We start from the raw sequence: 17,252 nt of genomic DNA, 5'->3' as shown, positions 1-17,252 counted from the left end.
ATGCTTACAGAGATGGCACACGCAGGATTCATTGTTGTACTGTTTTGTCATCATTGTGTCTTTATTTAATGACTTTTTTTTTTTCTTCTTGTATATAAGGAGATGAGATGATACACAAGCCAGAGATGCATTCGCATCTACCAAGTTAAACAGCGGTCCGTATAGAGCCACACCACTGGCAGACAGCAGTCTCCTCCGTCTATGCATAACTGTTAGCACAGAGAAAAGGTTAAAACACAATTTTGGAGCCAGATTATCCAGATAACATTAAATTAATCCTGTTCCTGTAGCAGACTACACACGTTCTCTCGCCACTCAGATACTGTTTGGTTTGTGAAGGGGTTTTTTACAGTTGGTTCCCTCAATGTGACAAGTTTTGGTTTCTTGCTGTTGGTGACATGAAAGCGCCGTTTGGTGTATCTGAGGGGTTTCTTACATTTTTAAAGGACAAAACAAGCATGTGGAGGTGGAAAGTCACAAAAATATTTTCTTATTGCAATTTTCATGAGAAATAACTTAAATGATTCAAAAGAGCATTGTAAGACAATGCATTAGTAATAAGTTTTAGTCATACAATTTATTGTCGATCACATTGAATAGCAGATCAGCATGTGCCAAAAGTTCATTTTATCTAGTTTCATAACTATACGTGCCTCCACGGTCTAAATGTAGAGGCAATGATTCTCCAGAAATATAAACTTTGATTTGAGGCACAATTTGTGCAAAGGTTTATAGCTAAATAGTCCTCACACATCAGCGGTGTTTAAATCGACATCAATGCCAGTTTTCACGTAGGGAGCAACTACACCAAAAACAGAGGAATTTGAATAAGTGGCACCTGTACTATAAATAGTGAGTGAAAAAGACGGGCCATCTAATTATGGAATACTGTAGCCACTTTATCCGTGATTCTTAATCTACTCTGACAATGGCAGAACACAGTGTCTTACATAAGTACAGGCCTGAGGAATCCTCTCTACAATGGTGTAATACAGTATCAGAATTCAAAGCCACCAAATTAAACCTTAATCTCATAATCCTTAATTCTTTACAACACACAATTACATAAAGAAGTTATGTAATAATGGCGGGTACACCCTAAACCCTTTTTACTCATTTTGAGAAGCCCAGAAACATTGGAAGTGATGCTCTTTGAATTGTTTCTGAGATGCATGAATGCTGTATGATGACCTGGCAACACTCATTCTGTGTTAGGAATGTGTCGCCTTAGAAGTGAAGTGCATAATTACAAGTGTCTTATTTACCACAAACCTGATACTCAACCAATAATGATTTACCATAATCATCATTTAAGCAAAAAGAACACAGATTTTCAGTTTTGTTTTTAGAACATTTTATATACATATTCAATAATATTCAATCCTAGAATAGTCTATCTTAAACCAAATAAATGCTTTTTTGCCCTACCGCCCCCAAGGAAAAAAAATATTAGTTTTACATTTGTGTTGTACACTGGTGTTTGTGCATTTGTTTAAAATAGCAGTACTCATGTTTCGGTCTTAAATAGAAATAATAAACCATGTGCAACATTCTTTCGCTCAATCTTTACAGTTCGATGTCCCAAAAATATGGTATTTGCAGCACTGTTAAAATGCAATCTGACAGATTGTCTACCATACATAACAGGTATACTTCTGTGACAAATAATAGGAACAGTCTGGCCAGTTTTTTGTTTTTTTTTCGTATTTTTCCTCACAGCAGTAGTGTCATTCATAAACAATGCCAGAAACATATCCAATTTATAACAATTAACTCAGAAACATATCCAGCTATCATGAAGTTTTACAATACAGGCACATTGTGTATCAAATGTTAGGTCGTAAACAAGCCTGGATATGGTACCATGACAGGCTAATGACTCTGATGCTGACATTACATAATATCATAATCAAACCTCTGAGTCACTCACTTCTCAAAATTCGCACACAGTTCCGCTGCTGGCCAATTTATTTGTCACCAATGACACAACCCATTATACATGTCAGGCTTTATATTCAACCAGACCCAGGCTGAAATGTCCTTTATAATGCCACTGTTAACACCATTCATGACAGAGGGTTGCTCTTCTCCTGACTCTTGCGAATCCTCTCCTGTAGGAGGGCCCAGGCCTTTAGAACCTACAGATGGACACCCACACAGAACAAAAAGAGTCAGGACAGCATCAGACAAGATCAGGATAGCCAACGGGCTGACGCTTTTCCACATTATCTCTTTGATACAGAAAGTGTTTACATTTACCGCAGTCCGGTTCACAATGTACCACAGTACAGGTTTGAAGAAGTTGTCCAGAACTAGAGGTCTAATGAAAGGGTGGTGCAGCTAATACAGAGGTGGGTCTCAAATGATTAATTTTGTTGGAACAAGCAAGAGGCTTAAAGGCATTCTATGCAGGATTTTTTTATTTGAATATAGGATAAAATAAATAACTATGCTAGATAAGTCATCTATGATGCACTGGCAATCTCAGTCTTTACACACTTTAGGGAATGTGTGCACCTTTTTACCTGTATTTGTTATTATAAAATGTGTTTGGGATGTTTCTGGGCTTGGTGCCCTTTTCTGTGTGGGGAGGGGTGGGCATAGCTACAGAGCCTGTGGTTTGGTATCAGATTTCAACAAAGTGTTTGTTGCTAGTGTGCTGCAATGGCAGATGCCAAGATACAGCGAAGCAAAAAGACGAGCCGACAGGGCTCGTTCAAAAACTCGAGTCAACCTTGTAATTGCTTTTCTTCAGTGGCGAAGAAAACAAAGTTCACTAACAAAGCTAACAAAGTTGCTAACAACTTTGAAAAGGCTACGGATAGCTTCAGTGTAAAGATCGTTATGACACTGCATAATTACTGTTATCATCTACATGGAATTGTTCCTTTTGCTAAAAAATGTATTTTAAGTATCTCTGACCACCTCACCTCTTTGCTTGACATTTTGCTTGTAGCACTCAAGGGTGTGTCCTCAAATGAGGTGAGTGGGCTTTACAAACACAATCTACAAGGGCCACAAAATCCTACACAGTATACCCTTAACAGAGCATTTTAAAAATTTAGGCATTATAGACAATGGAGTTTTCAACAACCCACCTGCCGAGTCAATACCAATCACTTCACAATTTTTACCTACTGTACTGTAAGATCCCCTAGAGATGACTTTGCATCGGTTATCACTGCGCAATGTGGAAACGACTGCTATCGTGAACACATTTTGCAGTTTTACTGCAATTATCTACTATAAAATTACATGAAGTGGTGATAGTGAGGCTTCATTTACCCAGAAATGTAGTGGTGTTGTGCATTAATAACCAATCAGTCTGTTTTGCTATGGAGCGTAAAAACGTTTTTTATGGCTCACAAAAGTTGGTGCTTCTTTACATATGGTACATCTGCCTATTGGCGATCATGAAGCCTCATCCTCCCAGCATTCAAGATTCCCAGCATTCAAGTATGACTTTGCGAGAATCCTCACTTGTCTCTGTGTGACATCAGGGTCCCACAGGGTGCACAGCACCACGTTGGCGTGTTCAACTCGTTGGGCATTAGGCCACTGGCTCTGCAGTCTCCTCCGCGCGTCCTCCTCGCTCACCCCGTCCCGCGCCGTGATCCGCGACACTGCCTGCGGAACCGCCAGGGGCGAAGCAGGGAGAGAACCGCTCAGTTTTCAGAGGGCATAGCGAGGGATGGTCTGATAGTGATGCGAGTCACCCGACACAAGCGGTCATGTCTGCATTTCCATTGTTTGCTGCCATCATAAAATGTCAATTTCAGAGACGACTTCTTTGAAAAATGAACCTTGGTAATCTTGGAAATTTGGCAATGGAAATGTGTGAAGAGTAAGGGATGGAGGTACCTCTTCCTCTGGGATGATGGTGACCCAAACCTCGTGCACCATATCAGTCCAGCCAGCTTCCAGCAGTACAGCTGCATCCACAACACACACCTGTTTACCTGAGGAAGTCAAGGAACCAGGTCATACATACGCGTATTCAAAAGAAATCCTCCAAAGACAGATGCAGGTACATCCACACCCATCCACCCACACACAGTCCTGTTCTTACCTTCCTCTCTGGCCTCCTGGATATTCTGTTTGACAAGGAGTGCTATCTCTGGCCACACGATGTCAGTGAGGGTCTTCAACCTCTCCTACAATGCCGTAAAAGCACAATCAACACACAATGACATGGCACATTTACACAACACCATGGGCATTAATTTAATTTGACACCACACTGTACCTTGTTCTCAAAGACTTTTTTGCCAAGGGCACGTCTGTTGATTGTTTTGTCCTCATTCAGAATATCTAAAATGGAGTATAAACGTATAAGCAGGAAGGAGTCATACAAGGCATTTGTGTAGAACACATTGGACTAGATTTACTAAGCCTTGTGCAACTTATTTTAAGGCACAGATATGATGCATTCTGTGTCAAAAACATTACGCAAGTATCAAGGATTGATTTTTGCATGGAAACAGTGACATCCTGCAACTTCTGTGACAAACACCCAGCCACAGAAATAATTACCCTTCTGGGAGAAATAAAAGATGACCTAGAATCTCCCACACAACATTGCCATTCCATCCCATCAATAGTCAAGCTTTGCATCATTGCACTCTCACATCAGGATCATTTCAATCGATAATTGCCACCACAGCTGGAATATCACAATCTGCATTTTGTCCTGCACTGAACTTTGTGCTGGATGCACTCTTATGCCACACCAGACGATACATCAATTTTCCCACATCTAATGAAGGTATTCACACACTACACAGGAGTTTTTTGAACTGCACATTTTAAGTTTTGTTTCATACGCAAAATGTGATTAGTAGACAGTCCCACTCGCTGATTGCTGTAGCTGTAGCCTTAGTAAATAAGACCTTAATTTCACGCAGACTGCAAACGCACAATTTTGCATTGTGAGTTTTATGTACGTAAATCTGGCCTATTGCGTGATGTCTGAATTTTGAACACAATTTGTTAGCGGTGTAATGGAGGAAAAATGCAGAACCAGTAGTTATCCACAATATTAAGCTTTTCCTTTAATGCTTTTAAATATTTTGGCCCTGATATGCAGTCTCTGTGCCTTAAGCTCTGCGAGACCTTCTAAGATGTCCAAAAAGAATCCATTAGAATTAAATCTGATGAGAAACATGTTTCCAAAGTACAAAAATACCAAATTACTCACACATACAAAGCACTGGCTATAAGTCATTACTTCAGATCTAGGCCTGCCATTAAAAGTATTGATATCAAAATTGTGCCAAGTTACATGAAATAATATTGACTCTTACCTCACACAAATTAAACAAGCTGTATTCCAAAGCAATGCTACCCAATGTTTCCCAAAAAGTATCGAACAGTAGAAACAGCAGAGCAGTCTGTTTGACATGACACTGCACTTGACACTTAAGAAAATTGACATACCTGCCATGAAGAAGTCGTTATAATTGCGCTCGTTTCTATACGACCGGTAATGTTACCTACCGGTAATAATGAGTTTCCCGCAAAGAATATACAGATGCAAAAGCAATAGTTTAAATCTTTCACTTCTCGTTACCCTGTAAGGCAGTGTAATGAGTGAGAGGTTTTCATGAGTCCGAGGGGGGATTCAAACCTAGCCTGTCACTCATCCAAAAGCGTCACAGGTAGACGCGCTACCCGGTGAGCTACCACAGGAGGAGACATAGTAGCAGCAAAGTTTTGCTCTTTTGAATAAGTGCACTTCTATATGCCATTTCGCATGCACATCCAATGTTTTTATTGGCTGACATACGTATTATTTGTGGACCTGGAGTATCTGTGATGATGTAATCAGGCAGGAGAAAAATCAAAAAACACAAAATCCCCTAAGTTTGGGGCTTTATTGTGTGGACATATGAAGGTGTTTGTGAATTCTGTCAGTTGAAATGGGGTCAGAAGGTACAGAAATTAATGTTTTTAAGGGCTGAGAGTCTGTGGTCATTGTGGTTATTTCTATAGGGAACCTGAAATAGTATGCCACCCCGCCAAGGCGTAACTTGACAGGATGACATACTTACCATCCCAATTAAGAGCACTTAACTAAGCACTTCAGTGGATCATTATGTAGAGCAGAACAGCATAGGAGGCCTTCACACCTTCGCCAAATTCTTCTACCACTCTCCTGTATGCGACAGCCCCAGGACGGTAGGTCTCGTGCCCCAACTGGTCGCCATCGATGCAGACCGCTCCCAAGGCCTCCAGACGTTGGGCGATGGAACTCTTTCCGCTGCCACTGCCCCCTGACAGCCCGATCACATACGGAACAGGGGGGAGGAGGGGATTGTCCTGTGAGTGTAACAGAGGGGATGGGAGAGTAGGCTAAACGCATTCAACTCGAGGTTCCAAGGTTCTAGGTTCTGGGGGGCTGGAATGTGTATTGCCCTACTTGTCCTGGATAAAACAACCTAATTAACTTCATTAATCACATTACTTAACCACTTCAACTGAAATACTAATTTAAAAAAAAATCTGGACGCATTAACTGAGGCTGATTAAATTGCTAGAAAAAAGGTTGTGTGGAGCAGTCCGTAGGGCGGCTGACTTTTGAGCCATATGTGGTCCTCCAGTGAGGGTGGGGCTTCGATCCCCACTATAGCACTTTCTTAGCCATAGTCCTTTCTCTATCTGTTACCCTCTCTCCTCTATATCTCTCTGTATAAAGCAAAAAAATGCAAAAGGAGGGCAGATGGCCTGTTTTTCTCTGAAGCAAAAAGAATTTAATGTATGAAAATAGCGTGATGTTTTCAAAACTTCAATTCTAGAACAGGAAAGGCACAGCCACAACAAGGGTAGTAATGTGAGAAGGTGTTGATGACCCAACTAACCCTGAAACAGGAATGGTAAAGTTCTTCAAGAGACCTTGTCATTTTAATTCACAAAAGAATGAATGGAGGAGTGTCCAGATGCTGTTCCTGACAACACCAACCAGAGCAAACGCAAAGAAAAACTGCATTTACAACAAGCAAGCTAAAACATAGGCAAGCTAAGAGATGTGGCCAAAAATATTCCATCTGCTTCTGATGCCTGAGCAGAGCTTCATATTTGCCACTAGCAAGCAGTCGTATAGCTCACTGTGACCTTGCCCTTTGTTCCAGAGCAGGACTGGACTGTAGGAGTCATTTTAAGAATGGGGAAGTTGCTTTCAAACAACAAGGAGGACAAGTTATCCCCAGAGGATTAAAAGAAGGATGGTGTCGAGTGGCAAAAGGGTGAAGAAACAAGGTTTTATTTTGACAGGGAGGATACCCTGCCTTACTGCTGTGATGGTCTGCTGTGAAGAGTCAAAACAGGATCCCAGGCACAAGGCAGCAGATACCATGGACAAAGTTCATCATAAGTGAGCTCCATGAAGGAGGAAAAAAAAGTCCAACTGCCTTGTCTCAGGAAAGAAAATATTAAAGGGAAACCCTGCTGCTTTTCAAAGGACAATGAATAACCAAGTTAGAGCAAAGCCTCCTAACGTTATTAACAAAGAAAAAAAATGGCACTTTCTTAGTCCAGCAAAGAAAAGGGGGTGGGGTTCAGAAAAATGACATCATAAATTCACACAAAGAAACAAGAGCCATCTGTGTAGTTCTCTGACCATGAACTCATTGTTAGTCGTGAGGAAACATGGTGAATCACTGCACTTTGATATGAAACAGGGTTTGAACAGGGAAACAAAGGCCCTCCCAGGACTCAAGCTCCCCATTCAACACTTACACGCAATGGGCAGTATGACATTGCCCTACGACTAAATAATCCTGGAATCGTATTTGAACAACATCCTCATAAAAAACAAAAATATGCACTCTTGCACAAGATTGGTTGTGTTCCACGGCTAAATATGGATGGCTTTCAGTCTCATGTTCCCTTGATATCTTTAAAAAACTTTTTTCCTGAAATATATTTTCTCCACTACCTAAAAGTCAATAACGAGAACAGCCAGAGCATAATACGTGTAATGCAAAATTTATGAAATAGCGTTCAGACACTAAATAAACAAGCAACCGAAGAAAGAACATAATTTGAAAGAAATGGGGGAAAATCATAGATTTCTCAACAGGTGACTTCTTGATGAACTTTAAGAGCACGTTTCCTGTTCTGAGCGACTAAAGAATAAAAATTATTTACTACAAAGGAGGGTCCCCATTGATCAATTTAGGAACTGGTATTTGTAAACCAACGAAACACAATGGAAAGAAATAATGCAGGAGCTTCTACTCAGCGTTCTGTGAGCCGGCCATGTGGCTAGCACGATTGCAGTGTACTGCAGTTCAACACCTTCACATGCACAGCAGCTATGTGAGAAACACATGTATGCTGTTCATTGAAATAACAGATAAGAATAGTAAATCTAAATTATATATAAAAAGTTCAGCGCGAGTTTCCAAATCTAAATAGATGAAAAAAATATGATAGATGAAAAATATTGTGTGTGTGCTGTAAGGTGTCACATGAGAAACACTCTGTCTGGCAGCTGAAATACAGGGAGCCCTTAAATTGTGCTTTAGAGAAGGGGTGTCGGTACCTTGGGGGGCGTGAGCAGAGTTCCTAGCAGTCTGGAGCGTAAGCTGGAGGAGCTGATCTTCTCCTCCTCTATCTCACTGTGGTGGGCATCTTTGATCACTTGGATCTCATGCAGCACCAGCTCTGAGAGACCCTGTAACAGTGACAGCACATACATGCACAAACACAGAAACACAGTCAGATAACTCCCATCTGCCACACATACCACATGCATGGTACTGTGATCATACAGCACTATACTGCCACCTACATACATGCGCACCAGATCAGGTTCAAATACGTATTTCATTTGGATTCAAATACATTTCTGTGCTCTATTGATCTTGCCTGGTGCAACTGAGCCTGCCAATATTACCAGTAGGCAGGGTTTGCACTTTTTGAGAGTATTTCATTGGTTCCAATGCACCAGACAAGATCAGTGAAGTGTAGAAAAAAGTATTTGAATCCAAAACAAATACGTATTTGACCCAGGTCGGATGTGCACACATGCACGCACACACACGCAAGCAAACAGGCACGGCTATAACCTATTGTACATACACATCTGCAACCACAGAATTAGAACGTCCTGAACAATCAGCACATGAGCATTTCATGTAGGCGCACACACAAACCCTGCAAACTCACAACATTATACTGTCAGTCTTTCTGTTACCATTGGTTTTATTGAGGCTTTTAGAAATTAGAAATGCCATTAGAAATTTGATTCTGCTTCAGTTCGGGGTTGATTCAGCCTTAAGCATGTTTTTCAACTGTTATCCTCAAGGGGTCACTGGAGGCCCTCAAATGGTACAGACAAGTGACTAATTATACAACTACCTTAATTAGAGGTAATTGCTTCATCAAGCTAAATGACTGGGTGGCGCAGTTGACATATTTCTCAACAAAAAGGCAATCAAGCACCTGTTGGTGAAAGACTGAAGTGCATGCAAGAAAACAAGTGGAGAAAAACTGGTGGCCCTAATTATATGCAATAACTTTGGAAATGGCAATTTTCTTTAGATTTGTTAGCTACCAAGAGTTTATACATATGTTCAGTAAATAAGGAAACCAGTTTACAAAACAATTAACTGTGTAGAAGCCATGCTGCTTGAACTTCTGTTGGGACACTGTAATTGTATGGTGACATATTGATGGGGCGACATAGCTCAGGAGGTAAGACCGATTGTCCGGCAGTCGGAGGGTTGCCGGTTCAAACCCCACCCTGGGCATGTCGAAGTGTCCTTGAGCAAGACACCTAACCCCTAGCTGCTCTGGCGAATGAGAGGCATCAATTGTAAAGCGCTTTGGATAAAAGCGCTATATAAATGCAGTCCATTTACCATTTACAATTAATTTTGTATATGTATTTGTTTTCACCTAGCAAAACAACACTTTTTTTTTTTTTTTCAAAGCTTGACTAACTAGTGACCTAGCAAATGTTGGGTAACTCTGATAATCCTTATTAATGTAACATTCCTGTATTTTAACTACTTTCAAGCACAAGTGATTTACTGGACCCAGTAAGTAAGTCATTGAGTTTAGCGAACACAGTGATTCACTAATTGAAGATTGAAGAAAATGGTGTAACGCAGCACAGCCAGAACACATAAAACTGTAATTAGAGCTTTCTTTTATACACAGCTATTTGTGTACAGGAATAAGACCACATCATGCTATTATAAACAGAACTAGCCATCACATTATAAAGGGGCAGTTAAACCAAAGGCTCTGTGGATGTTCGTGAGTAACTGCGGGATTATATTTGGGAAGAGACGTTGCTATCCGTTTTATCAGGACAAGCTGTAGCGAATATCTAGAAAACTCATCACATTTCAGCAAAACTATCTGGATAGAGAGATACTATACCGGATAAGTGGTATCATACCTTAATTTCATTTTTGGATTAATTGCCCCTTTAAGGAATGACAAACATACACAGCTGAAAAACAAAGATTCAACTTTCAATAATGAATACCCTTTCAATGTAAGCAATAATTAATCATTACCCCTGTAGAATATGATCTGAACCACTACTGAATGGAAAATCTGTTATACAAAGCAATATCTGGGCTAGTTCTGAAACCGTTAGCACAGCCACTTAGCCATGACTCAGAAAGGGCAGAAAAAGAAAGGGCATGATGCATGAAAGGTCCTTTTTCAGACGCCGCTGATGGAAGAGGAGGTACTCACGTTTTCCAGGCGCCTCTTGTTTACGGCCTCGCCTCCCTTCCTTGTCTCTTCGCTGACCACGATGCACTGCAGCTCGGAGTCGGTGATGGAGGGGCCAAAGGGCTCGGAGAGGGGCACAATCTCATACTGCAGATAGGGCTTGATGTCTCGGAGGAACTCCAGGAGCCTCTCGGATCGTAGATCGTAGGGCTCTATTAACTCCTTCAGCACTTTCTCTGGGGTGAGGGAGATGACACAAGTGCCGTGAGCTGGCTGGACTGCCCTGGCCCACTTAGTAGGAGAGGACGGATTCAGGGACCGGGGGGGGGGGGCGGGGGTAAAAGTTTAACTCTAAGCATAATCACAACTGCCGAGGAACATATGCACTCATGGCACAATAATTCCTATCTAGGGCCACCAGTTTGGCTCCCCTTGTTTTCTCGCATGGTACTTCAGTCCTTCACCAGATAGAGGTCGCGACAGCCCCTTTGTCAAGCCCCTCCTCAAATCATTATCCCAAAAGCACCACCTCAGTAATTTAAGAGAATCAGGAGTTTTAGTGCTGGGCTAAAACAAAAACTTGCACCAACACCAGTCCTTTTCAAATAAGACTGGACCCCGCTGTTTTAAACAAATGCGTTTTTCTTTTTACTGCAGTGATACTCATTCCTGGTTCTGGAGAGCCACAGAGTCTGCTGCTTTTTGTTTTTTCTTAAGATCGACCGATTCTGACCCAAGAAACCAGTTGATTTGAATTAACTGTGTAATGAGCTGCTTTAACTGATCAATTGCTGTGCTCCTCAAGTGCTGAGTAACAACGAAAGCCAGCAGACCCTGGAGGACTAGACCAGGAATGAGGACACTGGCTCACAGACATGCTTTTCAAAACATTTAAACTTTTATCCATGTTCACTTTCCTTCCTGGCTCTTCCCATATTAGATAAACTAATTTTTTATTTATTTATAAATGTCAGAAATGTTTAGAAACTCTGTATGAGTAGTCACTAGACCAGTGGTCTCCAACCCTGGTCCTAGAGAGCTACAGGGTCTGCTGGTTTTTGTTTTCACCTTAAAATCAGCAGCCAATTGAGACCCAAGACACCAGGTGAGTTGAGTTAACTGTGTAATCAACTGCTCTAATTGATTCATGAAGTGCAGAGTCACTATGAAAACCAGCAGACCCTGTAGCTCTCCAGGACCAGGGCTAGAGACCACTGCACTAGACTAGTCTGTTGGAGTGCCTATGGGGAACCCTGGAGTATAACCAATGAAATACAAGTGTAAATCCCTACAGGTCACATGGTGGAGATATAATTTTAGTTAGCAACCAAGAACCTTCAGAACTGGACACTGGACCCGTCTTGCAACCTCAATAGTTGTAGCATAAGCCCATTGATGAAAAGTGTTTCATAAGGTATGAATATAATTTTGTATTGCTAAACATGGCAACACTGGAGAATTAAGCTAGCCATAACACCATTACAATACACTATTGCATTGTTTATTCTATCATCTGACACTCCGATATTTACAAATGGGGAAATAGAAATTTGATACCTTGCTGGACTGTACACTAAATGCTCTGAAACTCAAATCTGCAACCATCTAAAGTCAAAGTCCTGACACGTCACACCCACTTGCCCCTTCCCATCCACTTACTTTTCAACAGTTCTGTATCGCAAAGCCCAATCACAAAGCGTCTGTTAGCCAGAAGGCAAGAGATGTTGAGCAGGGTCTTGTGTGCCCCGTGGAGCCGGTCGAATGTGCCACCCACCACCACGTCACTGTAGGTCTGCAGAAGCTCTGGTTCAGTTTCCCCAGCCTGCTTCAGGTCTTCCTCCTCTGGCCGCTCCCCACCCTTCTGCAGAGATTTCAGCTGGGGATGGAGCAGCACGGAAGTCAACCCCGGGGTGCAAGTGTAGCAGCACCCAGCATATCTCTGCAGGCATTGGGCCACCAGCGAAGACTGGCCCGGGTCTTGCAGGGGGAAGTCAGTCAGCACAACTTCCGGGGAGTGGGACAGGGCCTGCGGGGAAGGGAATGGGTCATTGGTTCCCCTCGTCCCCGTCAGGCCCTGCTGAGCCCGGAAATTGGTCAGCAACACCCGCACGTCCAGATGCCCGCACACGTCGGCTGCGTTGCTGTAGAGACGGGAAATAAGGCTGGAGACATCTGCCGCCGGGGGGATGTAGACTGGTCGGGCCTGGCCTGCGCTGCCCAGGTTGAGTCCCGGGTGCAGGTGCACGTACAGTGTGCGCTCCACCACCTGGGCAGCCGAGCTGAGGACGGGTGCGATGCGTAGCGGGAGGGTGTGCAGTGGAGACGTGAGGACCAGGATGCCCGTGCTGAACATAGACATGCTGCCTGGCCGGTGACAGACACACACTGGAGTGGGGCTGCCTGGAAGTCAGGAAAAATGGACCAGTACAACTTTCTGATGAATAATTAAAAGACCAGATTTATTGCAGTAGATGTACAGTGCAAAGTCTGACTGACAAACGAAAGCTAATCCTAACTAAATGAAACCATGTCTGCAATAAGACAATACTTAACAGCTGAAGACAAGGGCAAAGTGCAGTCAATCTTTCCAGTTCAATATGAGCTTAAATCTCCTTAAATTATTGCTGTAACTGTCCACGTCCTGTCCAGCTAACAACGCTAAAAAACCAAGAAGACTGAGTAAGATGAGGCATAGATCTGCATTTGAAGTATGCCCAGTCTTACGAGTCAAAAGACTGCATTTCTATATTAGTACGTTAAAGTCTAAACTAGTATTTTAACAGTCTCTAACGAGGTAAAGCGTTAGCCAGTTTTATTTCAAGGGTCAGCGTCTGCAGGTTTTTGCCGTTTTGCTTCAATCAGTAGCCAATGTACTCCTGGGAAACAAGGTGGGTCGACATTTTAGCCAATCAATGACTTAAAATGAATTATTGAAGCACTGAACAGAAAACCAGCAGACGTGGCCCTCCAGGACCAGTCTTACACCTCTGTAAATTATTTATTTCAACGGCTTTAGAAAGCACCGTTAACTAGACATTCTGGAAGTTAAAGTACTTCAGACTTGGCTACCACAGAGTAAGAACTGAAAAAAGGCACAGAAAATCGGACATCCAAAACCTCGTGTCTTGCCTACTTGGTTGCTATAAAGACTAGGGTAGCTGTCAAGCAAGCCCTTAATAGTATGAATTAGGTAGTTACGCAAACGCGCCGATTTAGTCTGCCAGCCGACGAAGAGAATTTGCGACGAAGTTCAGGCAGCTTCTGATTTCAGCTAGCCAAGTTAGTAATTAAGGTAATGTTAGCTGCAGAAACTAGCCTGTTGGCTAGCTAAAATTAGGCGTTAAATAATGAAAGGATCTGATGCATAAAGAACAGCATGATATATTACCGTATCGTAGTGTAAGTACTGGGAGGGTTAAAATAATATAGCGATGGGCATGTTTTTTATACTCAATCGCTTCATAAACTACACTTCGATTGCAGGGGTTTTGTTTTGCTTCCGTAATGAGAACCGGCTTTTGACCTACACAGCCGTCTGATAACGTACTGCATGTTGATTGGTGCACAGGTTTTGTCACATGACCAATATGACCATGTATTTCTGGGAAATGTCGTCATCCGTATACATTTTTTGTGAAAGCAACGAAAACTTTTTGTCGGTGTACTGTAAGCAAACTGACATCAGACTCGTCACATATGACTTATCGGCAGTAGGTCTATGTTTCGAGCAGTATTATATTTTTTACAGTCTCTGGTTTCGAGTAGGTAGATCCAGTTCTAGTTCGCTTGCCAGCTAAGTTAGGCTCATGCAAGACTGTCTGGTCTCGATATCTTTCGACAGAGGCCGCCGTTGTCTCATGAATAAAATGCTTGTGCACGAGAATAGTAATTTGTGGTCAATTTGCGGCAAGTGATGGATTGCCATAATTAATTTAGACCTGCAGTAACATCAGTGAAGATTGTTGGCGGTTGGTCTACCAGTATTTGATGTCCATCCATGAACTTTTTAATTCATTAGTTGAATTGCAGTTCCCAGATTTACTTAATTAAAATGTAATAAACCCCAAGCCTGTAATATGTGATATTGCAGTGTTGCCTAAATTGTGTTTCCTGAACTGGTTCTCTCGCCGGTTTCTTTTTACCTATTTAGACTGCTCCTGAAAACTCCCAGAATGCTGCTGTACAGCAGGAGACCAAATGATGTGCAGTGACTGGAGAGCCAGGTCCTGAATTGCTACTGAAAACTTGCTACAAATGTGTTTAACTATAAGACTGTACACTGAAAAAGGATACCTGTCAGAGTCACCCATGATGTGTACTTAACTGAAGAAAAAAAAAGTTCTGATAATAAAGAAACTGAGGAGTGTGTGTTAGTTGTTGTGACAGGTCAGAATAAGGTGATCTCACTTGAATTTATTTACTCTTTACTTCATAAAGTCTAATGGTTTCTTAAAGTTGTATGAAACCATGCAATAATTGTGAGAGGGTGAAGTAGTTCCCCAGTTGAATCCCAAGGCTGACTGCATTAACTGGAGCCAAAGTGGAAACAAATGTAAAGTGCAGTAACTACACTTTTGGTGCAGCTGATTTCCAGGGGAACAAAGTTATGTCAGCTGAGTATTCTCTGTGAGGCTCAGAGAACCAGCTGGGTAAAAAGTCAAGGCGTAAGCCCACGCTACATGATCTACTTATAAAATCACAGTGTCCCAACCCTGTTGTCACCGGCCCAATGATCTCCCTGGTTCTCCTGATTATCAACCCCACATTGTTTCAAGTTGTTGCCTCATTGCCCTGGCATTGCATCAAGTTGGAGCACACATCAAAATCAAGAGGTACTGGTGACCAGATGTTGACTAAGAGGCCCTTTTGGAATCACTTTATTTGGCTTACCAGTCAACTGGCATGCATGACATGAGCAACAGCACCTACACAAATCAGTTTCAAACCAGAACAAAAGAAGCTATTAAAAATATGATTTAGGTTTTACTGATCCCCCAATGACCAGACAGAGCATTGTCACAAGGCAAGCTCAGTATCTGTGGACAGTAACCACATGGAACAATTTAGCATTCCATTTATGCTCTTCAGCTGAAGGGGTTCACATGAGGACATTACCATCCCAGTAGTAGTTTTAGCAGTGGTTCATATAAATTGACTTAAAATTTGAATTTCAGAAAACCTAAAAAAAGGTAACAAGTTGAAGTAAAAATTTTAGGTTTATCCATTAAAACATTTTACCCCCTATTTAATCAGGTAGGTCAACAGAGAATTTTGGTCTCATTTGAAAACATGGGGAATCAAAGTGGGCAGGAAATACAAGAGACTGAGTAGCCAATCAGATGTAGGGGATGATTAAGTGATCAGATGAGTGGAATTCATGACCTCAGTCATGCTATTTTGTTCCTGCTTAGCTGTGCAACATGCCATTGGCTTCAAGCAAATTTTAAGATTGAATGTTGCCTGTCCTCTCCTGTGGTAGGGATCAACGAGTCAATTATTAGAGACAGAAACAATTGATTACTGCATTGACAAGCAAATATGCAACTTTTCACAAAGTGAAACAAATCAGTCATTTTGCATAGAGGTAAGAAAAAATGTGAATTCTTGTGGGTTCATAATCAGCCACAAGTTATGTAAAGTAAAATGACCTGTAATATCATTGGTCTTCCATTAAAATAACTGTAAAAGCTTTTTATACTTCATGTAATTTGAATTTGTACTTTTATTTATACAAGTTATTTATACACAATTTTCAAATAAAACAAAAAAAGAGAAGGCATTTTACCCCCCCCCCCCCCCCTTAAAAATCACCTATGGGGACAAATCCTCAATACAATACTGTCAGCATTCTGATTGTTGCAACTAAACTGTATTGAATAGGGAACCCATAACATCCTCTGAATACAAACATACACAATCAAGTTCAACTAAAACAATCTGATGCTGCATAAAACAGCCTCTGTGCAACTGTGCAGTATGCATGTGCCAGTCGCCCTGTATATACAGTACACCGCCACGGGCTATTTAAAGTGCAGCAATATCATTTGAATGATCATCACATTTTCTTGCAATATCTTAAAATGACTAAGAGGAATTTCTTCAAACATATTTGTTGAGTAAGCTTATAAAATATTTATACAGCATTTTAAATGTAAACATTATTTGTGTTTAGGCAGAAATGGAGATACATACAAATGGCATGCAACAAAACCATAAAAACAATATATCAATTGTCAGTTCACACAATGTAAAGAAAACATTGGTGATTATCCACTAATATGTGAGATTCTATGAAAAATGACTATCTATGATGTGTAATTTTTGACGATTTCTCACAAAATATTTTCTTGCACATGTATGTGCCTATATTTTGCCACTATTCAATGGACACAAATAAAAATATCACAGCCTGTTCCAATGCCCACCCCTATTAAACCAGTTTTGATACCTGGGCATATAAGTAGAAACTCTTCTTTCCTTTTTTCTTCGGATAATTATAATAATCATTATTATGTATTACTGTTAAGAACTAAATACAGTGGACTCAGTAAAAATATTCA

General features: G+C 41.3%; 1 protein-coding gene and 1 long non-coding RNA gene across 5 annotated transcripts; one reads left to right on the top strand and one right to left on the bottom strand.

The window, feature by feature from the left end:
• Window positions 1-1,337: 1,337 nt before the first annotated feature.
• On the bottom strand, window positions 1,338-14,239 carry coasy (CoA synthase). 4 transcript variants are annotated; one of them, XM_064321557.1, is made up of 10 exons: window positions 14,081-14,239; window positions 12,352-13,092; window positions 10,714-10,928; window positions 8,543-8,674; window positions 6,129-6,318; window positions 4,247-4,311; window positions 4,070-4,154; window positions 3,862-3,959; window positions 3,481-3,627; window positions 1,338-2,138 (listed from the first exon to the last, which is right to left on the bottom strand). In XM_064321557.1, the coding sequence occupies exons 2-10, from the start codon at window positions 13,049-13,051 to the stop codon at window positions 2,067-2,069; spliced, it is 1,704 nt and encodes a 567-aa protein (XP_064177627.1). In that variant the 5' UTR covers window positions 13,052-13,092; window positions 14,081-14,239; the 3' UTR covers window positions 1,338-2,066. The 4 variants fall into 4 exon arrangements, with proteins under 4 accessions (XP_064177627.1, XP_064177628.1, XP_064177630.1 ...); XM_064321558.1 differs by lacking the exon at window positions 14,081-14,239 and adding an exon at window positions 13,891-14,052; XM_064321560.1 differs by lacking the exon at window positions 14,081-14,239 and adding an exon at window positions 13,762-13,862.
• On the top strand, window positions 11,785-16,154 carry LOC135247761 (uncharacterized). The gene is made up of 2 exons (XR_010328300.1): window positions 11,785-12,106; window positions 14,843-16,154. It is a non-coding gene; the product is annotated as an uncharacterized LOC135247761 (long non-coding RNA).
• The last annotated feature ends 1,098 nt before the right edge of the window (window positions 16,155-17,252 follow it).

Source organism: Anguilla rostrata, chromosome 2, assembly GCF_018555375.3.
Source record: "Anguilla rostrata isolate EN2019 chromosome 2, ASM1855537v3, whole genome shotgun sequence".
Lineage (NCBI taxonomy): Eukaryota > Metazoa > Chordata > Actinopteri > Anguilliformes > Anguillidae > Anguilla > Anguilla rostrata.
This window is presented reverse-complemented; position numbering and strand designations above follow the sequence as displayed.

Bases quoted from the DNA above. Each gene is read 5' to 3' on its own strand.
- coasy (XM_064321557.1), bottom strand. From the start codon at position 13,051: ATGTCTATGTTCAGCACGGGCATCCTGGTCCTCACGTCTCCACTGCAC. The intron at 8,675-10,713 runs GTGAGTACCTCC...TCACTGTTACAG, and splicing joins ACAAGAGGCGCCTGGAAAAC to GGTCTCTCAGAGCTGGTGCT. The intron at 4,312-6,128 runs GTGTGAAGGCCT...ACTCCATTTTAG, and splicing joins GGTAGAAGAATTTGGCGAAG to ATATTCTGAATGAGGACAAA.